At 42.9% G+C, this 27,826-nt stretch overlaps 1 protein-coding gene across 2 annotated transcripts; it reads left to right on the plus strand.

Annotated features, from left to right (window-relative positions):
* Positions 1 to 545: 545 nt before the first annotated feature.
* On the plus strand, positions 546 to 27,464 carry SNAPC4 (small nuclear RNA activating complex polypeptide 4). 2 transcript variants are annotated; one of them, XM_042479342.1, is made up of 24 exons: positions 546 to 676; positions 1,401 to 1,544; positions 2,284 to 2,321; positions 3,032 to 3,205; positions 4,094 to 4,219; positions 5,027 to 5,105; positions 5,321 to 5,402; positions 5,686 to 5,790; positions 6,865 to 6,937; positions 7,892 to 8,056; positions 8,969 to 9,116; positions 9,899 to 10,005; positions 10,932 to 11,026; positions 11,893 to 11,987; positions 13,215 to 13,300; positions 14,425 to 14,844; positions 16,455 to 16,547; positions 17,244 to 17,460; positions 17,972 to 18,042; positions 18,725 to 18,823; positions 19,885 to 19,909; positions 20,306 to 22,095; positions 25,086 to 25,185; positions 26,867 to 27,464. In XM_042479342.1, exons 2-23 carry the CDS (start codon positions 1,412 to 1,414, stop codon positions 25,176 to 25,178), a joined length of 4,314 nt encoding a protein of 1,437 aa, XP_042335276.1. In that variant the 5' UTR covers positions 546 to 676; positions 1,401 to 1,411; the 3' UTR covers positions 25,179 to 25,185; positions 26,867 to 27,464. The 2 variants fall into 2 exon arrangements, with proteins under 2 accessions (XP_042335276.1, XP_042335277.1); XM_042479343.1 differs by lacking the exon at positions 25,086 to 25,185.
* Positions 27,465 to 27,826: the final 362 nt, after the last annotated feature.

Raw genomic sequence — 27,826 nt, forward strand, 5'->3', positions numbered from 1 at the left:
GAACTGGACACAGTATTCCAGGTGGGGCCTGAACAGAGCAGAATAGAGTGGCACTATGACTTCTCTTGATCTAGACACTATATTTCTATTGATGCAGCCTAGAATCGCATTGACCTTGTTAGCTGCCGCATTGCACTGTTGGCTCATGTTCAACTTGTGGTCCCCTTGGACTCCCAAATCCCTTTCACCTGTAGTTTCATTCAGCCCGGTGTCCCCCATAACCCTATATCTCCGCATTTCATTTTCCTGCCTTATCATCCGAGTTCTGTCCAATCACAGCCTCTGAAGCCCCTTCCCTGCCGCTCTCCATTATCCCTCTTAGCTCTGAAATGTGGTCCCTATTCTACAACCGACTTTAAACCTCCCTCCATCCAAGCTGCCAATCAGGGCATGACGAAGAGTTTCTCTCGCTCATGATTGGCTGCAGGGCGAGGCGAAGGCCCGCCCACCGAGCGAGGCTTGTGAGGAAAGCCGGCATCCTATTGGTCGCGGGGCGGGGCAAACTGCTCAGCCAGTTTCAGCCGTTGCTAGGCGACGCGACCGAGCGCCTCGGGAGGGACGGGCCAGGCGCGGGCGTGACGTCACTTCCTGGTGCGCTTCCCTAAACACTCCCCACTTCCGGTTGGCCTCTGGTGAGGCATGTGAAACACACTTTCGTGGGAGTCATCTCTGTCTGGTAAGAGGCTTTTCTGGGCTCCCAGGAGGTCAAAGTTACTTCTCAGAGGGCGGGTTTCCTATCCCAGAATCCCCCAGTGTGCCAGCTGAGTGGGGGATTCTGGGAGTTGTAGTCCAAGCAGTAACTTCTCCCCTGCTTTGCTAGGAAGGAAGCCCACTCACCTGCCCCGTCTCTGAGCCAGAGGTTGGGAAATGCAGGCGTTTTGCTGCAATTCTCTGGATTTCTATTATATATATATATATATATGTTCCCCCTTGGAGCCTTTAGGTCCCATGATCCCACAGTGGCAAGGCATTCTGGGATTGTTGCAGTCCCAACAGTTAGATTCCTAAGTGCCCTCCCCCTCCTGGGGATTTGGAATATGGTTGTGTCTTTGTACATGTGTGTGTGTGTATATATATATGGGGGATTCTGGTTGTTGTAGTCCAAAAATGCCCCCCTTGGGGCACTTGGTATTTATGTGTGTAAAGGATTCTGGTTGTTATAGTCCCAAAATCCTAGGTTCCCAAATGCCCCCTGGGTACATGGTGTCTGTGTATATCTGTATGTCTTTGGGGGATTCTGGTTGTTGTAGTCCAAAAATGCCCCCCCCCCCCCTGGGGTACTTGGTAATTGTGTGCGCATGGCAGTGCGCATATGTAAAGGATTTTGGTGGTTACAGTCCATGGATGTGGATAGATTCCCCCATTGGTTGTGACGTTTTCTCTGCCTTTTCCAATTGTAGATGTGTCAGCGATGGACCTAGATGCCGAGCGAGAGACACTCTGTCGGGGAATAGAAGAGCTGGAGAGGAGCCTGGGACGCACCGTTCCCGACACTTACATTGAAGTCTCCATTTCGAGCCAAGAGTCGGGCTCTGAGAACGAAGGTGCAAACCTTTATGTGCATATTGGGGTTTAGATACTGCTCCGTCTTTCAGCATCCTGTGGCTGTCACAACTGTATTGAAAGAAGCAGACAGACATCTAAAACATGCAGATATACAAACAATCTTTCAAAAACTCCACCACATTTATATAACTTTATACATTCCTTCAGTCCTAATTTTCCCTTCCTTTCTTCGTTCGTCTTCCTTTTTCCTTCCTTCTCCTCTCCTTCTCCCTCTTTCCCTCTTTTTTCCCCTTTCCCCTTTCCTGTCACGTCAATCTCCTTATACTTCCTCCTCTAAACTCTTCCTCCAACTCCTCCTCCTCCTTCTTAACAACCTTATCTTTAAGCAGGATGTTAGCCAAATGTCAGTGGTCCAGTGGGGTCAAAACGCATATTGAAGTTGCCCCATTCACACCTTTGGGGACATGAGTAAAACACGTTTGACTCCAAAAGGTCCAAGATGTTTTTGGGAGGGTTCTGGTGGGCCCAGATTGTCAAAAATGTCCTTGTCAGGAATACGCAAACTGCCAACAACCTTTTCCTCACCCAATTCTACATTGCGTAAGTGTAGGTAGTATTTTTCTTAATGGTATCAAGTGAGCTCTAGTTGAATCCAGTGGCTTCCCAGTTTGTTTTCAGATACTGTATTGACTAGTATCTCACTCCTATGTACTTGTGACAGCTTCTGAAATGGTTGCTTTTTCTGTTTCTAATCTGGGTCGTGTTTTCTTCCCTCAGATGACCTCGAAGAGGATTCAGATACCCAAGTTGACATGGCAAGTAATACGTCAATCTTTCCTTTGGAGACTGGGGAGGAACAGAATTTGATGACGAACCTTTTTGTTTAAACACATCTCTGTGTGGGTGAATGAACAGCTGGAAAGGCATTTGATCCTTCTCTGTCTTGAGCTTCTGTCTTGTTTCTGTCTGTTAATGTGTAGGTTCTCAGTCTTCATTTGGGACCCAATTTGTGTATCTTGGCCTTAAAACCAGTTGTTGGTCCCAACTAGAATAGGTCAATGGAATCAGTTCCATTTTTATAAGTGTTGACTTCCATGCAGCAAGTCTCCTCTAGCTGGATTTGGATTTAGGCCTGGGTTTTCCACACAAATTCATACATTACACTTCAGCCTTCCAAAGAGCGCAGAGTAGAATAGCAGAACCATGGCTTGGCTTCTTAGATTCCATGACAAGAGGATGTTATGCATTACTTTTTTGTACTTTTGGTATATGTGGCACCTGGCAGAGTAACCAGGGAATATTCAGGCTTGGTTTGTTCTAGGCGCCATTTGTCTTTTTGTCTGTCCATGGTATCCTCAGCACTCTTCTCCAGCACGACATCTCAAATGAGTATTTCCTTTTTGTCGGCTTTCTTCGCTGTCCAGCTCTCTATGCCACTGCTGTCTTTGACTGAATTTACTGGTTCATAAACTTCACTTTCCCCCCTCAGAGGTCTGCTTAACTTTCTTATTTTCTCTTGGATTAGGAGGTGGATCCAAATGGACTGATAGATACAGATGAGGAAAGTGAGGATGAAGTTAGCATCAACCTCCCTCAGACTCCAGAGACCTGCCTGCAAATGAACCTGGTTTATCAGGAAATCATTCAGGAGAAGATTGAGGAAATCAACCTGTTGCTTGCTCAAAACAAAGAACAGCAGGTGAGTCAAACAGATGCTGGCGAAACGTCAGGAATAAACTCTTCTAGAACATGGCCACATAGCCTGAAAATCCCACAAAAAAATCTATGGACGCTGGCCATGAAAGCCTTCGACTTCACGGTGTTCTGGAATGTTTATGTTGTACTCTTTGCGGTTTGCCGGTTTTGTACCAGTTTGGTTATTGTACCTCTGGACACATCTGTAATTTTGACAAAATGTCAAAAGCACTTTTTCAACAGACACTGTCACAGAGTAGATGCCATGTTGGTTTATTTAGCCCCTCACAAATCACTCTTTTCACAACAAGGCAAACTAGTGATTCTGAGACAAGTAACTTTCAAAAGGACATCCATGCAGACTGTAGTGTTTTGAGCCCCAGAACACAAAACTTCTCATTTGGAGCCTTGTTTTTGCTTTAACAGAAAATAGTGATTAAAGGCACCGGATCTTACTTGATCTTAGAAGCTAAGCAGTATCAGCCCTGGTTTGTATTTAGAGATCTCCAATGAATGCCAGGCGCTGTGTTTAATAGACAAAATCACCTTTGAGCCTTCTTTGCCCAAGAAAACTCTACAAAATTCATAAGGTCTCCATAAGTCAACAGACAACTTGAAGGCACATATACACCCACAGTATCATACGTTACACTGAAAGGCATGTAAGTAGTCCCATACTTTCAGACAGAGACAGAGTAATCCGAAGCACAGAACCCCTGTTTTGAACTTTTCTCTCTACTCTGTTTGTGTCTCTGAGCACTTTCTGCCACATTTATGCTATCTCATGAATCTGTCTGTAATCTTGTCTTGACATATAGCTAAATCAGTATCCTTCTGGCATTTTGAGTCAGCTCCATGTGGCTAATTTCTTCTTTTTCTTTTCTGCATGCAGGAAAAACTCACCTGGAAGCTTGCTGGGACAAAAGTAACCAAGTCAGGAGATGGCAAATCCTTGCCAGCAAATATGTATCTTGGCCATTTTATGAAGCCATACTTTAAGGACAAAACATCAGGGATAGTAAGTATTAAGCTGCCCATTTGCCTGCCTTGCCTACTGCTCTGCCTTCCACAGTTTCCCTTCCCCACGTAGTTCACATGTTGTGTGTCAAAATTGGACAATTCAAGCAGGCTTATTGCTGATACGTCTCTTATTCAGGATTAGGCATGGCCCTAAAAGGGTATGTCCATGTTGCATTTGGAACTTCTCTTTCTCCCCATCTTGGGAAGCCTATATGTTCATGACTGTCTGGGTATAGCTCCAAGTCTGTCTTCCAACCCAAGGGCCAAATTCAATTTCCACCTAGTTTGGGGAGGTTTGTCCTCCTCTGGGGAACATTTATTTCAGTCAGCCACCCTTAAACTTGAGTGACCAGTTGGGAGAGATATGGCAGCTAAATATGCTGTCTGAATTTAAATGAAGATTAAAGAGCCATCTCTTCCAACAGGCCTACCAGTCAGTTTTAAACTATAAATTTTAAATTAGGATATTAATTTAATCTATATTATACCCCACCTCGAGCCTTGGGCAGAGCTGGGCAAGGAATAAAATGTATGATTCTTATTAGTATTATTATTGTTAGTCTTTTTGAAATGAAAGAACTACCTTGTATAAAAGCTGAGAAACCATCAAATGGAGAAGAAAGGATCACTGGCTGAAGAAGTCCAAGAAGGCCAGATTGGTATAAATGCTTTCCTTTGACCCCCCCCCAAAAAAAAAAAAGCAGACATGTTAAAAGCCATTAGCAGAGGTAGTCTCACAGTAGAGAGGGATTAAAAACACAGGTGGAATTGAATTGTGATATCTGTTGGTTTCTTCCCTTCCCAGGGCCCTCCTGCCAACAACGACACCCGGGAAAAAGCAAAGCAAGGCATCAAGTCTTTTGAGGAGTTGATCACTATAAAATGTAAGGGAATCTGGAGTGGAAACATTCAGATACTTGGCTTTCGTCTATGAGGTTTGGCTTGGTTAGATACACAGACATCCAGGCTCCATCCTTTATTTCATATACTTGTTAATCAGGGCCCAAGAGGAAATGGACCTTGCTGGGGTTGTGCCCATCATGAAATAGCCTTGGATTGACTGGGTCTTGCAATCCTCAACATTGTTCTTCTTTCCCAGGGAAAAGCCGAGAGAAGCAGCTGCTGCACGATTCGTTGGTGAGTGACCGTTTGCACCGTTTGCTTCAACCAAAGCTATTGAGGTAAGTACACTATCCCCCCTAAATATGCTGAAGGAATAGAGCAGAAGTCTCCTCTACTAGAAGCAAATGCTCTTTTTCCCCCTTACTATAATTTTCTCTGGATCCAGCTGTTGCTTCCGAAGTGAGCTCTGCAGCAAGGTTTTAAGATGTCAATAACTTTTCTATATTTTCTAACTTGAGTGCCAGTGTGTTCTTTCCATCCCTGTCAAATACATATGGAACATTTATTTATTTGATGATGGCAGTGTTTGTCTTTAATTGTTCTGGAAATGTTTCTCAACAGTCTTAGCTGTCTGAGTGAAAAACAGGCAAAATCCAAGGATGAAATGGAAAAGCAGATCTTGGAAAAGCAGATTCAAGAAAAAGAACATGAAATAAATGATATCAAGTGAGAAAGTTTGTTCTTGGCTTTTCTCTTAAGCATGTTTCTATCCTTCGTCTTTGTTTTTTCAAAAAGCAGGTTGGATGGAAGTATCAGGGAAATGCTGGTCTATATCCCTAGGGCCAGTTATGTTCTTTTGGCCTAGTTTTAGAAGCACTCTGCTAGTGTTTAGATCAAGGGTGGATAATGGTGGGAGACTGAGGAGACACATTAACCTCCTCAGGAGGCTACACATCCCCTCCACCCCACCGGCAACCTTCCTCAAAAGAAATACTTTCACAAGATACATGCACACTGCCATTGGGGACAATGGGACTTGAGGCTCCACGGGTTTTTGGCCTCTGCGAGTGGGTCTGGAACAGATCCCCTGTAGATACTGATCTTTCACTGTATTGCTGTTTCATTGATTTGGTTTCATCTCATAAGAAAAGTCTGTCCTTCCTCAGAAGATACTGAGAAAGGGAGAAGTGCATGTGGCAGGGAGCATGGGGATGGAATGGAAAAAGAGAATGAAAGGGAGAAGGCAAGGGTCATAAATGGGAGGCTGTATGCCCACCATTGGCATGTGGACCTTCCCAGAAGGTTGAAACCCATTCCTGATTTAAAACCATCCCTCTGTCAAAATGGCATAAAGGCATCATTATATAGCATACTTTGAAGAAGCCATTTTTAATTGCTATCTTTGGGTGCCTCTGCACTGTAGAAATAATGCAGTTTGGCACCACTTTAACTGTCATGACTCCATCCTACAGAATCCTGGGATCTGTAGTTTTGTGAGGCACTAGCCCTCTGGCAGAGAAGTTAAAGACCTTATAAAACTATAACTCTCAGGATTCCACAGGATGGAGCTATAGCAAAGTGGCCTCAAACTGCATTGTTCCTACAGTGTAAATGTACCTTTTATGCCATTTTATTTGACAACATAATGCAGTCCTCCTGCATCATGTGTGAAGACTGTGGGTCAGGAGACGCATTCAAAGAACAGCACTCCAAAGGGCAGCGCAGCTCTCCCTGAGTCAGAGGGGCTGGTGGTTTTAATATTTTCCTCTTTAAAAGCATCTTTGTCTTCCCTGCTTCTAGCTTGCTACCTGAAGAGACTTTGCTGGCGAACAGATATGAGAAGCATGACTGGGACAAGATTGCCAATATCAATGTGAGTAATTGGATGCCTCTGCATGGTTACTTTGTCCAAGGTCTTAGATGAAGCTGGTGGAACCTCAGTTTCCACCAGTATACTTATGCAGAAGCCTGAGAGGAAGGGCAGAAATAGCTGGTCCAGTGATGGGAGCTTTCCCAGTGTGCCCTCATGGCAAGTCAGTGGCCTTCCACGGGAGAAGAGGAGCTGTACCCTTTCCCACACATCCAAGCATAACAATTGTGTAAGGGTTTTTCAAAGAATTAGTTATGTCAGTCCATTATTCCATAAAAAGAGAAAGAGGCAAAGGAATCTACCGCATCTTTAAGCCTGAATTATTCATTTCGGCTTTCAGTTCATTTCTTCATATGCATTGCTGGAGTGATATTAAATGCCACGGGTATTTTAACTGTATAACACTGGTGGGAAGGTGGAATAGCATGTATAGGTTAAGTCTCTCTTATCTGGCATTCCAAAATCTGAAATCTTGCAAAAGCCAAAACTACTTTTATGGGGGCTGCGATAGTGGCACCTTTGATTTCTAATGGCTCAGTATACACCAACTTTGTTCCATGTACAAAATTATTTAAAATATTGTATAAAATAAACTTCAGAGGGTGTATATGAAACATAAATGATGTTTTGTGTTTAGATTCCATCATTATGATATGTATCATTATGTACTTTATATGTAAATATAGGCATTCCAAAATCCAAAAGAATCTGAAATCCAAAACATCTCTGGTCCCAAGTATTTCAGATAAGGGAGACTCAGTCTGTAATGGAGAGATGCAAACTGTAACCTTTCAAAGAATTGTGTAAGACAATACAGGTAAAGAGGTACTGGATACCTTCCTGTGCAGTGTCAGAAAAAGTAGTCATGCTGGTTATTGTGAGTTGTATTCCTTTGTGGAAGAATGGTGGGGATCTAAACGGAGTGAATAAGTAAAGTCATTTCTGTGCTTTCTTTAGTTTGAAGGAACTCGCAGTGCAACCGAACTGAGAAAGTATTGGCAGGATTCAGAACACCCCAACATCAACAAGAAGGAATGGAGTGTAGAGGAAATCGAGAAGCTGAAGGAGATTGCTACTAGATACAATTACCTGGACTGGGGAGCAATTGCTCAGGAATTGGGGGTAAGGTCTTAAGGCAGGCTGTTTAGCAATGTTTGAACACAACCCCACAAAAGACATTGCCAGTGGGTTTCAAGTTATGTGTCATCTTGTAGGAATATTGCCTCTTATAAAAAGAAAGCTCATGTTTGTGATTGCAGAAGGAGCTTTAAACATAGAGGTTTGTGTATACTATAAAGTTTAGGATCAGCAGCTTACAACCTTTTATTCAGGCGTTTCACTGATTTTAATCATACAGCAAAATATTGGCCTGTTACAGACAGGCCAAAATAAAGCTGCTTCGAGTCACTTTGGAGGTATGGTATTTCAATGATGCATGCGTCCTAAGAGTCCAAAAGCCGCACCAAAGTCATGCTCCGGTCCTAAGGACTGGAGTGCAGCTTTGGTGTGACTTTTGGACTCTTAGGACTCATGCATCATTGAAATACCATACCTCCAAAGTGACTCGAAGCAGCTTTATTTTGGCCTGTCTGTAACAGGCCATTGTTGTGTGTTTTTGTGTTTTTAGATGCTTTGTAGTTTTGTATCTGTATACAATGTGTTTTTAAACAGGACTGACATTTAATTTGTTCTTAATCTTTTGTACAGTATGTTTTTTAACTAAACTGTTGTTTCAAATTTGCTAAGCCCCCTTGGGTCCCTTGGCAGAAGAAAAACTGGATATAGACTGAAAAAATAATGGTGTGTGTGTGCGTGTGTGTGTATATACATGTGCCTTCAAGTTGCTTGCCAACTGGGCAACCCCATGAATTTCCTAAGGTTTTCCTAGGCAAAGAATACTCAGAGGTTGTTTGCAAATTCCTTCTTCTAAAATAACCATACTTCACCTTAATTTCTCTAATGAATACAACAACATTTTTACACGCCTAAAACATTCAAGTCATCACAACAATGTTTTGCTTTGTTTCCTCTCAGACACAGCGCACTGCCTTTCAATGCCTACAGAAGTTCCAGGCTTACAACAAAGACTTGAAGAGGAGTGAGTGGACTTCAGAAGAGGACCAAATGCTCTTGCATCTCGTACAGGAAATGAGAGTTGGGGAGCACATTCCATACCGGAAAAGTAAGCCTTCCCATCTATCACAGTATTCCCCATCAGGGTCAGGGGGCCTAAGCCTGAAACTTCAACTCTTGGATTGCCAATCTCAGGGGTTCCCCAAAAAGCCATGCCCCCTTTCCCCTGTGAAACCTTTGAAGTTTCCCAGGTTTTGTATAGGCTTTCCTTCCATTCTAAAAGAGTCAAACGTCTCTCCTGAGGCTTAGTTACTGGCATCAAGGGATATAAGCTATAATGTAGTGGTAATTAAGTTGTTTGAGCAAGTATGGCATAGTGGCTTGAATGTTGGACTACAACCCTGGAGACCAGTTTTCAATTCCCCTGTTGGCTATGAACCCCACTGGGTGAGCTTGGGCAAGTCATGTGCTCTCAGCCTCAAGGGACGGCAATGGCAAACCCCCTCTGAGAAGGAATCACACTACATGGGTTGTGCCCATCACCACCCAGAGAGAGGAAGGATGGTAATGGTTACAGACTTATTCACTAGTGCAAAGATGGGCAAAAATGAAGCCCTCCTCAAGTTGTTGGACTGCAGCTCTCACTATGGGGAAATTTTTTTTGACTATGTAGCCTGTTGGTCTGATTCAGTAGGGTTGCCTTGTGCTCAAGGTTAACCTCGGCTGATATTTGGAAATAGAGGCCCCAAACCAAAAGTTGTTGCTTGAGTCCTGGGTTAAAACTTGCTTGGGCAAGGTACATAGAAAGAATAAAGTTGCAGGCATAGCTGTGACGCCTGGAAATGTAATTCCAGTAAGTTCTACTTAACCAAAACCTCTGCACACCCACAGTTGCTTACTACATGGAGGGAAGGAACTCGGCCCAGCTGATTTATAGATGGACAAGGAGTGTGGATCCCAATCTGAAGCATGGAGCCTGGACCGCAAAGGAAGATGCTGTAAGGGCTTGTTCCCTATTGCTGGAGAAAATTCTTGGGGGAGGGTTTTTTTAAGATTGAATCTCCTTAGCATAGTCTTCTGAATATTGACAAGCATATCTAGAGTGTGTGTAACAGCCAAGCTTTTTGCTTCCTTTTTCTGGCATGCCTCACTCCATTAAGTCCCCACTACGGGTGCCAGAGCCCCAGTCAAAATGGTCACAGCATGTCAACTTGTATGTTGCTGCCTGCTGTTCTTAACAAAAGAATAGCATAGGGCCAGGTCTCTGGAAGCCTTTGGGTGCAAAAGGTGGGTGGAACAGGAGAACCCCAATGTGGCAGGTTCTGAGGTGGTTTGGTCTACCTGATGATGGCCTGACCCTGCATGCAGAGTTAATGCTATGCTGAGCCCCTGATTTACCGTAAAGCACTTGAAGCCACTGCACAGCCAGTCCATGCTTCATGGCAAACAAGTGGGATTGGAGCAGCATCTGGCTACCTGCCCATAGACAATAGACAGACAAATCATTATAGCAGCACTGAGATTCCCTGAAGACCCCAACCAATCTCAGTGCTGATATCATCAATTCATGTCTGGCAAGAGAGGAAGGTAGCCAGACACTTTTCCAATTATATTTACTTGCCACAAAGCATGGAATAGCTGTGCAAAGCAACTTTGGGGCTTTATAGTAAAATTTTTGGAGGGGGCTTTGGGCGCTGTGGAAGGAGGAACTAAATAACCCATGCAGTGCCCAAAAAAGGACATCCACGTGCATATGGGAACGTGTGTGTCTGATCCTGACTGTATTCTGGCCATTGTCTTTTGCCTTGATGCTTCACTTCCCTTGCCATAAATTTGTTAAAAGAATGGAGGAGAACTGCTTCTGTTTGACTCAGTGGTGACAGCATGTTGATATCCAAACTGTGCTTCTGTTTCTTTCTCCCAGTTGCTCCTGAAGGCAGTTGCTAAATACGGAGAGCGGGATTGGTATAAAATCCGGACGGAGGTACCTGGCAGGAATGACTCACAGTGCCGATACCGGTCAGTCTCATTCTAGGCTCTTCCCTGTTGGTAGTCAGCAGCTTTCCGGTTTATGCCCATGCTGTCAAGGTCAGATCCATGGGCCTAGGTCTCTGCGGTGGGAGGGGGTCATCTTCCTTTTATATTATATGATCTAACTTTGCAAAATCGTATACAATAGAATACCATAATAACAGCCGTTTTTATTTACACGGCACGTTGTGACTTCATGGAACATGCAACCTAAATTAATGAAGCAAAAGATTATTTCAGTTAATGTTCTGCAACGTCACTACACTGTTTTGAGCACATCTGGTGTCTGGGCTGGACTGTTAAAACCAGTGCTAATAAAATAGGATAAAGGATTAGAATCAGTGTCTGTTAAGCAGCAATTTAGTAGAAAGTAACCTCCAAGTTAAGAGGAAGCAGTTGAGCTTTTATTACTTGCTGACAAACATCCAGTGTTGGGGACAAGGGAGTTTCCTGTATGAGTATTAACTAGTGCTGACCCTGCTTAGCTTCAAAGATCAGATTGGATCTGGTGCCTTTAGGGTATTTATGTCTCTGCTTACTATCTGTTGTTTTAAAAGGCCTGGGGGATGGCTGGAAACATGGTGAAAATACTTCCCAGACTCGGTAGAGGGCATGTGGGGGAAATACATACATTCATACACACACACACACAATTATTTGGTGAAGTATTATGTGTGTAGCAGGGTGTCTCTTCAAGCCTCCCACAGTTGCCCGCCCCTGTTCTAGAGGACACACAGGCCGCAAAAACAACCTGGGGGTATACATGTTGCATTTCACCCACCCCAGTTTTAGGAAATTCAGCACATACTAATAATCTCTTTGTTACCTTCCTCTCACACCCTCTGATTTTGCAGGTATTTGCATGCACTGCATAACAATATTAAGAAAGGCAAATGGAGTGAGGAAGAAGAAAGGAAGCTGGTTGAACTCACGGAAAAATATGGTGTGGGTAAGGTAGCTTCCTTCTGGAGACGGAAGTGGGATGGGGGCAGGAAGGAAACGTTGCTTCTTGGTCGTCTGAGACTTCTCCCCTTCTTTGAAGCAGGGGTCTTTCCTGTTCTATCCCTTCTTTACTATATGTGTGGTTTGGCTTAGTTCATCTTACTTTTCTCTTGTAGTTTTGAGTTTTTTACTCTTTTAGTATTGCTTTGGTAACTGGAAAGTTTTGAGTATGCTGTTCCGTAGTCCATATCACAGTCCAGTGATGAAAAAATAACTAAGTAGGTGGTGTTATCTGATTGCTGTTGTTATTACATATATATTGCATGTCCATAATTGTAATGGCTGGGAATTACACATTCACTGGTCTATATTCACAATCTCTACATATTAAATGGAGTAAGGAATACATAGGAATCTTGAAGGTTCCCCAGTCTTGACTTATCAGACAGCAGCATCACTATTTAACTGCAGAACTGAGGTAGTTACACTAGTTGGGTAGCTGATCTAGAATCCTAGTCAATGTTTTTCCCCCACATTTTTATTGTAAGCTGTTTTGTGAGGAATTGCCCTAAAACACAGGATAGAAACTGAGTTAATGAATAGAAACTACATAATCCTAATTCTGGGTGTTACGATTAGAACTATAGGCAGCATTTCTAAGATTACACCTGAGCTATAAGCACAAATTGTGGTACAGAGACATTCATGGTTTCATTTCCCCTGAAATAAATATAATTACTAAATAATAATTTATTATAATGGAGGCAAAGGCAAATAATGGGGGGAGGTAAAGGCAAATACTCTCTGGATACATCTTGCCAAGTAAACCCAGCGATAGGTTCCCCTTAGAATTGCCATAAATTGAAAACAACTTGAAGGCATACAACGGTAAAAACTACCTTTAAGTTTCATTTGTTGGAGAAAGAAAAGATAGAAATAAAACTAATATGGTTGTTTGAAATGAGGAAGGCTGGCTGTAGGCCTAAAGGCCAGCCCCATATAAACTGTATTGTACCCATATAACTGTGCCCATAACAAGGGGGAGGGTAACTGGTTGGCTGGAAGAACAGTTCACTTATCAGCTGCAAACACATATGCCAAACATTTGCCATGTCAGAGAAGGGCCACATGTAAAAATGAAGTTAGCAATGACTTTCTGAGCTGTCCAGCACTAAAACTATCCAAAACAGTTTCATAGAAAATGTATTGATTAAATAAGGCTTTCTCTCTTTAGGCCGCTGGGCAAAAATAGCTTCTGAGCTACCCCACCGCACAGCGTCTCAGTGTCTCAGCAAGTGGAAAGTTCTACTGGGGTATCGGGTGAGTTCAGTTCTTTATTGTACTTCGTATTCTTTCTTTGTAGGATTCTTAAGTAAAGCAGTGAGAGCCAACATGGTGTAGTGGTTTGAACATTGGACTAGTGCTCTAAGAAACTAAGAATCCCTGCTCAGCTGTGGAAACCCACTGGGTGACCTTGGCCAAGTCGCACTCTCTCAGCCTCAGAGGAAGGCAAAGGCAGAACCCTCTCTGAACAAATCTTGCCAAGAAACTTCTGTGATTAGCCTTAGAGTTGCCATTAGTTGAAATTGACTTTGAAGGCACAACAGCAGAACATAGCAGAGGTGAGGATTAGGCTGCTGGTCAGAGCTGACTATACTGGCCTACGAGGACCAGTGATCTGACTCTGTAGTGGGCAGCTTTCTGTGTCCACATTTCTCCTGTATTGTTTAATGATGTTGCATCCAGTTGATCATTTTTAAAAGCAACAGCTATAGCTGTTATATCTGTCTCTGAAATTAAATTATGAATATGATATTTTGTTTATTAGTTGGAAGAGCCAGTGAATCCCTGTTGAACAAGCAGCAGTTCTTACTAGATGATCTGTGACAGAACAGTGTTAACTGTATTTAATGCATTACTAATTTTTAGCAGTTTTAATACTTAGACATTTTATTGTGTACCGTAAGTTTTTGTACAGCATAGCCTAAATACCCTAAAGTAGTGATGTCCAAACTCTGGCCTTCCCAGGTGTTTTGGACTTCAGATCCCAGCATCCCAGACCATTGGCCAAGATGGCTGAGGCTTCTGGGATCTGAAGTCCAAAACATCTAGAAGACCAGTGTTTGGACATCACTGCCCTAAAGGCACCAGATGTCATCTGATCTTCGAAGTTAAGCAAGGTTGGCCTTTGTTAGTACTTGGATGAGAGTCCGCCATCGAATACTAGGTGTTATAGGCTATATTTTAGAGGAAGGAATGGGCAAAACCACCTCAGAATATTATTTGCCTAAGAAAACAATATCAAAAATTCATGGGGTCACCATATATTGACAAGTGACATGAAGGCACATAAACGTACATACTTTTCTCTCAAATGTGTTTTTTATTATGGTCTATTAACTGCAAATAAAGACATTTGAGACATTGATATCTTGTTTTTAAAGAGAAAACGGAAAAAGAAACCAGAGAACAGGCTTCGCTGGAAGCAGAAACGTGTCCGAAGAAGGAGCTCCACCCCTTCAGAGTCTAGCAGCGAATATTCAGATCTGGATTTGGAAGAGGATAGTACAGAGAAGAACAAGAGCAAGAACTGCAAAAAGAGCGTGACCTGGCATCGGCGAGTGCCAAGCATCGACCTCTGGGTCCCCACAAGAAAGGATGTGTCAGAAACAAGAGGAGAAGCGCTAGCATCTGTCACTTTGCTTTCAAAAGGATTTGATGTGAACAGAAAACGGAGGCCAGTCTGCGGTGCTCTTCTTGAGCAAGAGCAGCAAGCTGCAGATGGTCTCACTAATGAAGATTCCAGGAATTTGCCGTCATCCCAGAATAAAGAGGAGGAGGATTCAGCAGAGAAGAGCAACCATGTATGTACTTTTTCAAAATAGAGAGGGTGCTTTAGCTGTCTAACGTAGGTTCCTGGCCCTTTAGATATCAGTAGGTAGGCCTGTTTCTTTGAGCGCTCTGGAGCAATATAAGTAGACAGTTCCTTCCGCCTGTGATCCTATATAGAATCTGAACCCGGACTCTACATGAGCTGTTTACTTACTGCAGGGTTTTTTGACAAATTATCTTTTTCTTTTCTTGCAAGCTTTTAGTGGGCAGCAATTGACCCCTGACAGTGTTTGTGGGCAGGTCCACTTACTGTAAAAAGCATGTTAGCGTTATTATCAATATTATTGCAGTATATCATTATCTTGTATTTATATAGTGCCATAAGACCTGGTCTCCTTGGTGCACCTGAGGAAGTCAACCAAGGCTCCAAAAGCTTATGCTACAATATATTGTCTCAAAAGGTGCTGCAAGATCCCTTTGCATAGTGATATTCCAGATTAACACAGCTATGTCTCTGAATTCTACAAACACACACAGAGAGAAAGAAAGATATAGAAGGAAGGAGTAATACAAATCTAAAACTTAGAATATGCTACCACTAACATATCATCTCCAGATCCCTAATCCTGACATCCAGCACAAACAATTGGATGAATTAATGTGTTTCAAATTTTTGTACTGCATTATTGTTTTAGCTTTTTTGTTTTTAACTTGTATTTTACACCACTTTGTCCCACATTGGGAGAAAAGTGGAATATACAGTACATCAAATAAATAGTGGAAAGCTGCTTGTGTGTGAAAGCCAAATCTGATCTTTACCTTTAACAGCCATAACTAACACACAAGTTCACTTTGTGTTCAGGAGCATCTAGCTACAATATATATATACTTTTCTTTTGTTTAAGTCCCTCAACATTCTTCTACTGAAAGAAAAAAACCCTTCCTATTCTGCCGAACCAGATATCCCTACACTTGTTCCACCCTCATATTAACTTAATGCAAAGGAACAAACCAATTTTGACCCTGTATTTCCTCTTATCTTTACACCTCATAGCAATGTCTTCCCCAACTATAGGTTGAGTTCCCTTGATCTGAAATGCTTGGTACCAGAAGTGTTTGGGGGTTTGGATTTTTTCGGATTTTGGATTAACTGTATTTGCACTACATAACACACAATACACAACTCAAGTAGAGTTGTACATACTGTATTTGCGAGACTGCACGGAGACATGAGGCTGGGGAGAGATGCAGCTGGAAAGAGAATGAGGATCTGTAAGAATCCAAGTGTGGTGCTTGGCACAAAATCCACACCGCCCACCATTTCACAGATCCTTCCATCTTGTTTGTTTGCTGCTTGTGTTGTATATGCAAGATGAGTCTAGAGAGAGCAGCCACCACCTCAAAGCCAGAAGCAGACAGCTGGTGATGAAAAGTTTCAGATTTTGGAGGTTTTTGGATTTCCAGATTAGGGATGCTCAACCTGTACCAGGTATTCAGTTTCTCCCTCTTTGTCACTCAACCAGTCACCATTTCATAGACTTAATGTACAAACCTAAACATTTGCATAGAACTGTGGAATATCACCCATTTCTCTGTTCTTTCATCCTTATTTTTCCTGATGTTCTTTTCTTCTTTTATGCAGAATGCCAAAAGCACAAAGGATTCTTGGAGGGTTTCCTTGGCTTACGTGAGAAGAGTGTTGACAAGAAATAATTACGAGCTACAGAGAAGAAATGTAAGTTTCTTTGGGGGAATGCAGAACAGGATCATTAACATCAGGCAAAGATGAGAGACACTGCCGTGAACTGAAGGCCAAATTAAATTCTAGGGAACTTCTTGGAGGTAATATTCTAGAGATGGACGGAAATTGTGTGATAGATATTTTGCCACCTTGCCTCAATTTTGAAACTCACCAATCCATATGGCATTGTCTATAGGCGTTCATGTTGGCTTTGAGAGAATGGGGAAAAAATCTTGGCAATGAGTGTGTTTGTAAGATTTTTTAAATGGATTTCACTGAGACTTGCTCAGCTGTGTGCTTCAGTTGTATGTGTCTGTGTAAGTTTACCTAATTGAAAAGTCTTGATGGAGAGTGATGGGAGCCATGGAAGGCTGATTTTTCTCCCCACTGGCTTCTGTGTGAAAGCCATTTAGGAATCTTGCAGCACCTTTGAGACAAACTGTGGAAGAAGTTGTAGCATGAGCTTTCATAGACTTTGTCTACTGCATCTGAGGAAGTAGACCAAGTCTACAAAAGCTCATGCTACAACTCCTTTCACATAGTTAGTCTCAAAGGTGCTGCAGGATCCCTATGCGCTCTGATATTCCAGACTCGCACAGCTCTGCCTCTGAATTCTTCCTTCAGCAATGTGAAAGTCCCTTTCCACAGAAACAGGTGACATGATTAAACTCCCCCTTTATTTCTTATTAGCGAGAAATCAGAAGAAAGAAGCGTTTTGCCTCTGATTTTCAAGGGCTATCATCAGTCTCAGCAGACAGCAGAGCATACAAAGGCTATGGACAGAAGGATGGGATATGGAGGACAAGTCTCACCCGGAGGCTGATGATGGCTGTGACTCCTTGGGCAGGCAGCATGGTGCAGAACTGGGCCCTTCGAGTCAAGAGAGAGGCTTCAGCCAAGACAAAAGGTACCTGACATTCATCTGCTTTTTAGCGGGTTGATAAAGCTGTCCTGCTGCTCCTCTATGTGTTGCTGCCAGACTTTGGAACTCCTTCCTTAGAGAGGCCAGGATGAGAGGCCCCATCCTTGCTCTCTTTCCATCAATAAGTCAAAATAGTTTAATGCTGTCAGATTTTTGGAAACTGAGGTGGGCTTTTAATGCTTGTGTGGTGCTGTTTTTAAGGTCTGTATATAGTCTTTTGTTTCATTAATAAAATTATTCAAAACATTGTATAGAATTACCTTCAGGCTACGTGTAGAAGGTGCATATGAAACATAAATAAATTTAACATAGATGGAAGATATCCCATTAAATATATGCTTGCAAATACAGGTATTCCAAAATCCCCCCAAATCCAAAATCAACAACATTTTGGTCCCAAGAATTTCAGACATGGGAGACTCAACCTGTCCAAAAAATGCTTTGGTGAAACATTTTTGCTTCTGTCTCCATGGTCTCCCTTCATTTTTCCCCACAGCGGAATTTATCTTCAAGCACCTGCAATCTGCCAGCCTTACAAGCACTCCCTTGTTCACATTGTTCATTCAGGTGGGTATTGAATGTTTCTTATAACTCTGCCACTGTATTTTCTTCTTCCCCAACCAAAGAGTGCATACTCTGAAATACATTCACCTGGGAATAGTTGTTGCCATGCTGGCCTATGCAGTCTTGGTCTTTGTTAGGCATATGTCAAGGCTTTTATCCATTAATTTAGAGCCATAAAGCTGGGGTCTGAATGGAATGCAGTGAACCTTTGGTATCCACTGGGTTTTGGTTCCAAGACCCACCGTGGATAACAAAATCTGTGGATACTCAAGTCCCATTAAATACAATGGCATAGTAAATTGGTATCCCTTACATAAAATTGCAAAATCAAGATTTGCTTTTTAGAATTTATATATTTATTTAAGTATTTTCAAGCTGTGGATTTGGAGGACTGCTTGTAAATCTGCCTGGTGACTCATCTGGCCCCGGACCTTGCACAGGATCAGTGGTTCCACAAACATCTGTTCTAAATGTTCCCCAGAGGGTGGTTTAACTGAGGTGCCAGCAGTTAGTTCCTGTTTCTAGCCATGTTTTCTGTGCATACCCTTCAAATGGCACAGAAAAGATGTGGCTGAGAAATTTCAGGTTTTGACAAGTGAGTAGCTGATGCATTGCTGTTTTTGAAGCATGCCCTTCTCATGCTGCGGGTTCTTTGAGGATTAACACATCACACTTGCCCCAGCAGCTCCTTCGGGTTGATGTTGACGGCTGCATGAAAGTCATCCAGAGGAGGAGGCTGTCAGAACTTCTGAAGTCTGTTGTGAATGTGCAAAGGACTGATAAGGTACAGACACTTTCTGTTGGTATCACTGGTGAAGGGGTTGACACCACTGCTCCTTAAATGTCTGCCTTCTGGCAGAAATGAACTCTAACATTCACCTGCTTCCCTTTAAAAGCCTGAAGCTTAGTGGAAGAGATGACATGAGTGAGGCAAGGCTCAGAGGACAGAGAAAGGAGAGGCCTAAGTGGTAGTGGGGTTTGTTCATTTTACTCTTTTAAATTTTCTTTAAAAACGTAACACCTTACCAGATTTTCACTTTAACTATGTGAAACTATGCACATATACATTTAGGCCATGCATATGATAATGTAATTTAATTGTATAATTTTAATTTTGCTAGTTGATTATGTCCACATTCGCTGAGGTTAGGGGTGCAGGACTCTCATGAAAGTGGAAGAAATGCAAATAAAAAGCACTATTTTTTTACCTGAGAGAACACCTCTCTTGAAATCTCTAGGTCCTCCAGCACAGCTGTCTGGTCAACATCCGCCATTTGACCATGGAACTGTGCTAAAGTATCTACAGATGCCTAGAGAAGTGTTCTTCAGTGTGACTTCTTGCAGAGGTTGACCATAGAATCACGCTGGAGGACCTAGAGATTCTTTTAATTAAATCTGTGAATGATCAAATTTGCAAAAATCAAATCTTTAAATGTGGGGTGTACTGGGAGGTCGACTGTATATTCAGTGATATACGGGAATTATGATTTATGAGTAACATTAATACTAAAAGCATTACTGAGGATTCTGTATGGTGTGCTGGAGTGGAGACGCCATGAGTTGCTGCACCAGGTGACGCCACCCGTAATGACGCCACTGACTTCATTAACCATTGTTCAAATTCTGCAGTGGTACTAGAACTTGGAAAACTACTGCAGTTTCTGCTCAAAAACACACAACAGTTTAGTGAATATTGAGCAGTAGCTGCTGATAATTATTCCTCAGCAAAAACCCAAGCCTTGCTCTTGTCAGAGCTGACAGGCACAGAGCAATTTCAGATGGCCTGGATCAAATCTGTTTGCCAGCCCACCTGAGTTTAAAAAACCTTTTATTTCTGTTTTGTAGGCCTCTTCCTCAAAGGATCCCAAAGGTACCTACCCTTTTCTACTTTGTGGCTTAAAAAGTAATCTGTCTGAATAAGTTTTTAACCCATCAAAACCATATGTGTCTTGGGACAAGTGAGGGGAGGGGGTGACCCACTTTCTATCTTGCTTTCTAGACATGCCAGCCTTGCTTTGGGCTTGCCTGCTCCTGCAGTTTCTACTCAGACACCAGCAGTTTAGTGGCTATTGAGGGATAGTTTATAATACTTCCCTCTGATGGCTGACTTAGAAATGAAGGGGTGGCTGTTGTTTTTCAAACAGCACAAATATCAGAAGACTTTTAGATCTTGACATTTGGGATTTCTGCTGGCCACTACTGCAGATCTCTGGATGTCTTCTGGATGTTAGCTGTAACTTCTGTGTCCTATTTTGTCTCCACCCAGCCCAGCACGACCTCCAGGTGGCCAATCCACCTCCTGGCAAGAAACTCATCCCTCTGAAAGCCAAGAATGGCCCTGTTCCAGATGGTTCTCGCTGGGAGGCAGTGCCCTATCAACTAGCTTCAAAACCCAAAACCGTCTCTGAGCTCCTGCAGGAGAAGAGACTGAAGGAGTCCAAGGCAAAGAAAGCCGAGCAGAACAGGCTCCTCATGACACCTCAGCTGCTTCTGTCCTCCCCAATGATAATCCAGCCACAAAGAGCCCCCACTACCCAAATGGCAAGTGGGCCTCAGCAGATCATTTTGCCAGCTCCTGTAAAAACCCAGAGTATGCTGTTGCCATTGTCCACTCCCTGTGGAACTCCACTTCCATCAACAATGGAAAGCAATTTGGCTTCCCTGCCAGAGACTGCAAGGGGGTTACAGGAAACAGTATTGACAAGGAATGGGATGGGAGAGGATCCCCTTGGGAACAGAAGTAAGAGTTGCAGTACAGGGAGTGTTTTGCCCAGGGCATCTCCAGGGCTCCCCAGGGCTGCCTGTTCATTGCCAGTGCCAACCCCAGCACCTCTTCAATTGTCCACAGCAGAGCTTCCCATGCTCATTGCCTCCCAGAACTCTAGCACCGTGAACTCAGGCATGAAGAAGGTACCCTGTTTTGCTGCCCAGGGACCTCCTGGTTCTTTGAACAACCCAGGCAGTGTTGTGCCCACCTTGGTGACTACCCAGCCTAGTGTAATTCCCAAACAAATCCTACCCATTACATGGGTATTGACCCCACAAGGCCTTGTTCCCATGACTGTTGTTAATCTTCCCAGCCAGGGAAATTCACCCGCAAGCTGCCCTACCCCAGCTCCAAATCTAGGCCAAGCTGCAGGGACATCATTTGCCAATGTTTCAGCTGTGAACGTGGTCCCAGTTGTGTCTGGACTGAACTCACCACAACCTGGACCACTGTTGCAAAGAGTCACCTCTTCTAGCTGCCCACAAAACAAAGGGGTTACTCAGCAAATGGATTTGACCTTTTGTCCTTCTCCACCTCCTCTTGCAAGAGAGTCACAGAGCAGACCTTCCACTGCTTGTTCTCCGGTTCACCTCTTGTCTACCACCCCTTCTTTGAGCAGCACCCAGCCAGGGATCCCCAGGGCTGCTTCTGTGGTTCCTCAGGATCAAATGTTAGGAAAGCCTCTGTGTCCTGCCCCTCCTAACAGTGTCAAGAGTGCCCCTAACCCAGTGGATCAGTCCAACCACACCTGTCCTGCGGTCCCTCCACTGCAGGAGAAGATCTTCCCTGACTATAGCCTCCTTTCCCTTGAAGATGTGGCAGCGGTGAAAGAATGGTTGAAAGGAGGGTCTTACAGGAGGGTACCCACATCAGAAGCCCACTTGCCTTATCTGCCTCCTTTTCTGTGTAGCCTAAAAACACTCTCAGCCCTGCTGCTCAATAAAAAAGCCCTGGAGCATAGTGCTGCATCTCTTGTGACTCCTGAAGGACAGCAGAAGTCCGTCCAGCCAGACTTGGATGCACTAAGGACAATGGTACAGCAAAAGCTCTGGGACAACCCAGCCTACCGGCTCCTGAAAGGCAGGTTTTTGGCCATGTTCACCTTCCCATCTGCCCTTGCTGCATTGCCTCCTCTCAAGGTGACGACAACGCTGTCTGACAGGACATGGTGGGAAATATGTCGTGGGGAAGACGAGAGACCATCATCAGAGGAGGAAGAAGATAGCATGCTTGGGAGAAGGACTACTGATCCTCGTGAAGAGCAGGAGGAAAATCCTCCAGAGCTAGAGGTAGAATATTAACTCCAATTCTTCCAGGTTTCAGATGAGATTGAATGTAAGGAGGAGAGGTACCTGTACTGCAGGTGCCGAAGTCCAGCAATCTCTTTCTAATCGTTGCCTTTGACCACCAGATATGGCATCCCAGCTCGGCCATGTAAACCCACTGGGTGACCATGGGCAAGTTACACTCTCTCAGCCTCAGAGTAAGGCAAAGGCAAAAGCCCCTCTGAATAAATCTTGCCAAGAAAACCTGGTGATAAGTTCACCTTAGGGTTGCTATAAGTCAGGAACGACTTGAATGCATATAACAATAAAGTCACTTTTAACTTTTTCTGGCCCTAAAATGACTGGGGGGACTAAGACATGGCAAAAATGTTCCCTGCACATGTGTGTGTGCTGTGGGAGAAATATAGCCCTTTAAAGTCTTTTAGGGGGCTCATGCGTTCCCCCCCCCCAGCCCAGTGATTCCCAAACTCTGGTCCTCCAGTTGTTTTCGACTACAGTTCCCAGAAGCCATAGCCATCTTTGCCAATAGTCTGGGATTCTGGGAATCCACTTGGAAGGCCAGAGTTGGGAATCTAGCCTCTCACAGTTTTCCCCCTCTGCTGAAGTGCTTTAAGTACTCCTTTGCTTCTTATCCTCTAACAGTTTTTAAGCTTTGTGTTGGAAAGCAAGCATGCTGTAAATATAGCTGATTTCTTCCTTCCAGGAAAGATGTGGGGCTCTTTAAGACAAAAAGAGAGAGAAGCTGTTTCAGCCTGAGGATCGAATACAGTGTTAGGACTTTATCACACGGGGAAAACTGGGGGTTTAAACAGCAATTATCCTGTGAAAAGTGCAATCGCAATTAACTTTTTCACACGATAAAGTGCCATTATTCCAGGAATAAACAGGCAATAAACTGCAGCAAAGTGCTCCTGGGGAAATCCCATGAATGGTTTGTTGCTGTTTATTCCCAGGATAATGGTTCTTTATTCATGATGTGTGTGAAAAGGTTAATTGCAATTGCATGATTTTCGCTGTTTAAACCCCTGTGTGTTAAAGTCCTTAGTGAGGTCCCCATGGGCTGCACTCCAGTGATAAGTGTGGAAGAAAGATTTGGAGTCAAAAGTGTCATCAGATTTTAGCTTAAAGGTCATCTTGCCTATAACTGAGCCATAGGAGAGGCATTCCACTCTTTAAGGATAGGGAAAACCCATAGAAGAGCTGGGAAAATACCAAATGATGGTGTTATAGATACTACCACAACAAGAAAAGAGAGGGTTTTTTTTTTAAAAAAAAGATCCAAGATGCCACCAAAGATAACAAAATACAAAATCGAAAGGGGTTTCAGGTGTGTAAATATGGCTTGCAAATATTTGCTTGTGTGGAATCAATAGGGGAGGTTTTCCTATTCCTGGGGTTCAGCCCTGTTTATCAGGTTTTGTATGAACACATTCACTGTAATCTGACAAGACCTCAGAATTCAAACAGATTTCATCAGGAAGTTCCTTATGAATATTTGTTGTTACCAATAAGTGTCTTTAAATGAACATTGTTAATTGTGATTATTGTTTTGTGCTCTTGTGACATTGTTTTTTTTTGATATCACTGTTGTTATTTGTTGACCCCTTTTGTTACTCCGATTCTGAGATTAATTTGTATTTATTATTATTATCCCTGTTACTTGTATATTGGTTTCCTGCCTCCATCAACATTTTGACTGTACAATATTTATGCACCTGCAATCTCTTTTATCGCTCTACCTGTTCAGCCTATATGCAGAGCATATTATAAGAAAAGAAAAAGGAGGAGTGAAAATATGAGGAAGGAATATCAGCAATCTAAGATATGCAGATGGCACCATAATACTGGCAGAAAACTTTCCAGAGCTGGAACTAAGAAAGATCAAGTGCAAAAGCAGGCCTATCGTTGAATATAAAGAAAACAAAATAATGACCACGGAGAATCTAGACAAATTCAACCTAGACAGTGAAGAAATAGAAATATTAAAAGAGTTTTCATACTTGGGATCAAACATTAATCGAAACGGGGACTGCAGCCAGAAGGAGATTAATAATAGGGAGGGCAGCTATGCAAGAACTAGAAAAGATCCTAAAATGCAAAGATATACAACTGAGCACAAAAGTTAGAATCCTACAACCCATTGTATTCCCTGTTACCATGAATGGATGTGAGAGCTAGACAGTTAAGAAACAAGATAGGAAGAAAATCGATGCGTTTGAGATGAGAAGAAGAGTGCTGAGAATAGCTTGGACGGCCACAAAGATAAATAGAGTAGCCGTTCCCAATTCACAAGGGATCTGTTCCACACACCAACATCCCGCGAAAATGGTGACTTGCAAATATTCAAGTCTATTGAAAATAATGGTGTGTGTGCAGCCATTTTGTTCCCCCTCGCTTGTCCCTCCCGCAAAGAGCGAGACTGTGGACTCCAAGTCCGCAAAAAGGGAGGGACAACTGTAAATGGATCCTTGAACAAATGAATCCAGAAATCGCCCTGGAAGGCAAGATGACAGAACTGAGGCTGTTGTACCTCTGACACATCATGAGAAGGGAGGACTCGCTGGAGAAAACACTGATGCTAGGAAAGGAGGAAGGAAGTAGAAAGAGAGGAAGGTTGCATGCTAAATGGATGGACTCTATGAAGGAAGCCATGGATAGGAATGAGCAGGAACTAAGCAGAGCAGTGGAGGACAGAAGGTCTTGGAGATGTCTCATCCACAGGGTCACCATGCGTTGAGATAGACTCAAGAGGCAGTTAACAACAATAGCATCCCTTTTGCTTTGTTTTTTGGCACCTAACCCAAAAGTGCAAGCAACTTTTCATATTTGGCAGAACATTATAAAAGTATAAGAGGGGAGAATCAAACACATTCATGTGTTCCTACAGTGTGCCGACCAAATTCCAGCTCTGGATTGCCAAGTGACTCTTTCATGTCCTCAGTAAGCCAATGGTTGCATTTCAGAGTATCTCACCCTGTGGTTTTCCTCTACAGGAGCCCAACGCAGACAGTGTGGACTCAGAACAGCTCAGCACATCCAAGATTCGAAGGAGTTCACGTCTCCGGAAAAAGCGAAGGCAGCTGTGAAAAGAATGTAAGAGGAGCCCTGCAGGATCAGACCGCAGGACTCTCTAGTCTACCTTTCCTGTGGCCAGTTGGTTGCCTATAGAAAGCATGCGTGTAATTATACAAACATACCTCAGTTAGCAGAGCCTAAGACAGCAACACTCCTTCGTTCAGACGCTTTCAGCCTCAAACAGTGTATAAACGGTAGAGATCAGCCCATTTGAGATGTGGTGCTAGAAGACTGTGGATACTGGTTTAAAAGGCCAGTAAATGGGTCTTGGAGCAAATCAGACCTGAACTCTCCCTAAAAGCTAGGATGACTAAACTAAAGTGAGATTGTCGTACTTTGGCTGTATCGTGAGAAGAAAAGTCTAGAATAGGCAATGATACTTGGTAAAGTGGAGGGCAATAGGAAAAGAGGAAGATCACATTCCAGATGGATAGATTCACTCAGAGAACGGATAGCCAAGAATCTGCAAGAGCTGAGCATTGAGGAGAGAATGACTTGGAGAGTTTATCCATAGTATGGTCACCATGGATTAAAGACTGACTTCAGGGCAGTTAACAACACCACTTACCAGCTCCACAGCATGTTAAAAAGCATAGATCTATAGATTTGGGCATCAAAATGGAAATTGTTTTTTTAAATAGTAAAAAGTAATGCCCCAAAACACATCTCCTTCATTAACCGAAGTGCACCTGTATTTTTCAACTGGGTTCATCTGCAGCATCTAGAGGAAGCCATCCTGCCTCTTATACTGGAGCAAAAATATCCATCAGGATTAGTAGTTGACTTATCTCCCTGACTATGATAGACTTATCGAACTACTAAGTCTGCTTATAAACTTTGTAGTTTGCAAAGGGATCTTGCAGCACGTTCGAGACTAATTGAGAGAAAGAAGTTGACAGCATAAGCTTTTGAGGATTTAAGTCTACTTCATCAGATGCATGAAATGCCTAGCAACAGACCTTTATAGCTATGTATGAGCAGGTTGTGTGTTGGAATAGTAATTGAAATGTGACACTTTGGGTGTGATGGTGAGGTGACAAGTTCAGTTTTAAGGGGACAAAGGCAGGAGGAAGGTTGTTGCCTAAAGCCAAGGTGAGTTGATACCTATATGGATGATGGAGGAGGGAGTTCTTGGTGTGATGCTGGCTGAGAACCAGAAAGGAGATGTGATAAAATGGAAAAGAGAGTCCTCATGAGACGGGGGTATTAACTAGTGTTATTAATACATGTGTTATGCCAGAAAACCATTGTCTCCTAGCAGTTGATAGACTTCTCTCCATGAATTTGCCCGCTTCCCTTTTAAAGCCACCCAGTTGGCAGCTACCATTACAGCAAATTTTAGTGTTGTGACAATAATAACTTTTGAATTTAGGTGGGATTTTATCCTGTTTGGGTGAGTTTTCTCACTTGTATCCAGAAAACATGAACTGAATAAGTGAGTCAAAAAAAGGAAGACACGTTTCTTTCAAAGACATAGCCATGTTAGCCTGGAAAATCAGTGTGCAAAGGGATCTTGCAGCACATTTGAGACTTAAACAAAAGATAGAAGTTGGTAGCATGAGCTTTCATAGACTTGAGCCTACTTCCCATTAAGTTTCTTTATCAGCGGTACCTTGAGAGTGTGCACTCTCCTCCATTTTGTGCTGCATTCATGATTTTACAATCAATAATAACTTTTGTGTTTTCTGTGTTATTGCAGGCTTCCTTCAGATTTCAGCTGCCACACCCCCAAATGTGGGACCTTTCTGCAATTTTGCACTGACTATGGCAGAGATGTAAGCTTTGCTGATGAGAATGACCATAAAGAAAAGGAAGAGAGAAGAGTTATAAATACTGACCTCCACTCCTTGGAGGAAGAAGGCTATTTCTTTTCTCTCCTTTTCTTTCCCTTTCCTTCCTTTTTTGCAAAACGGCCACATTGTGTGTTTCCTTTTGGTTCTCGTTTTGCGCAGATAGACACAGAGGAAAGCAGGTGAGGGCAAAGAAATGAATTGTGTAAAATGTTTGTAAAATAACTGTATAAGATGAGTATGTACATGTAGCATGATGTGCTATTTGTATATTAGTGCTGTTTGGTACAGAACTTCGACTATTAGCACAGGGTTGTTTCTCTGCCTCTCTCTCTCTCTCTTATTAACTACGTTTTTAGTTCACAAAGTTCTTTTCATGTAAGTGATCACATTTTAGGAACAGGCCGGTGAGAAATGAAGTGACGGCTTTTAAACTGTAATCTCTGCTTGCCTGAAAGGCAGGGGATCAAAAGTCAGAATAAATTTAATTTTATTACATCTGCAAAACAAGTCCTCTAGTTTTTCATATTACTATGCTAATTTTCTTTAAGGGTGTGTGACGCACTTTCACTTAAAAGGGTTATTAAGTGTCTTAAAATCTACCTTTTGGAGTCCAGTTCCCGAGTTATCCCATAACATTTGTCCTTTGCCATCTTTGGCTGGCTGCTGAAACAGAGAAAGCAGTGACACAATAGTATGTGGCTGTATCTGGCTTGCTCTAAATGAAATGAGTGAGCCACAACATCCCGGGTTGGGAGGATATGCAAAGAGAATTTGTGTCTGTTTAATGAGAGATCCATGGTCTGCTGGGAAAACCCCGGACCCTGTGTGGTTTGCATGGCATGGCATTGAAATCCACAAGCACCTGG

This window comes from Sceloporus undulatus, chromosome 7 (assembly GCF_019175285.1).
Source record: "Sceloporus undulatus isolate JIND9_A2432 ecotype Alabama chromosome 7, SceUnd_v1.1, whole genome shotgun sequence".
Taxonomy (NCBI): Eukaryota; Metazoa; Chordata; class Lepidosauria; order Squamata; family Phrynosomatidae; genus Sceloporus; species Sceloporus undulatus.

Coding starts and splice junctions, on each gene's coding strand:
- SNAPC4 (XM_042479342.1), top strand. CDS start 1,412: ATGGACCTAGATGCCGAGCGAGAGACACTCTGTCGGGGAATAGAAGAG. Junction 8,057..8,968: donor CAATTGCTCAGGAATTGGGG/GTAAGGTCTTAA, acceptor GTTTCCTCTCAG/ACACAGCGCACTGCCTTTCA. Junction 19,910..20,305: donor TTCCTCAAAGGATCCCAAAG/GTACCTACCCTT, acceptor GTCTCCACCCAG/CCCAGCACGACCTCCAGGTG.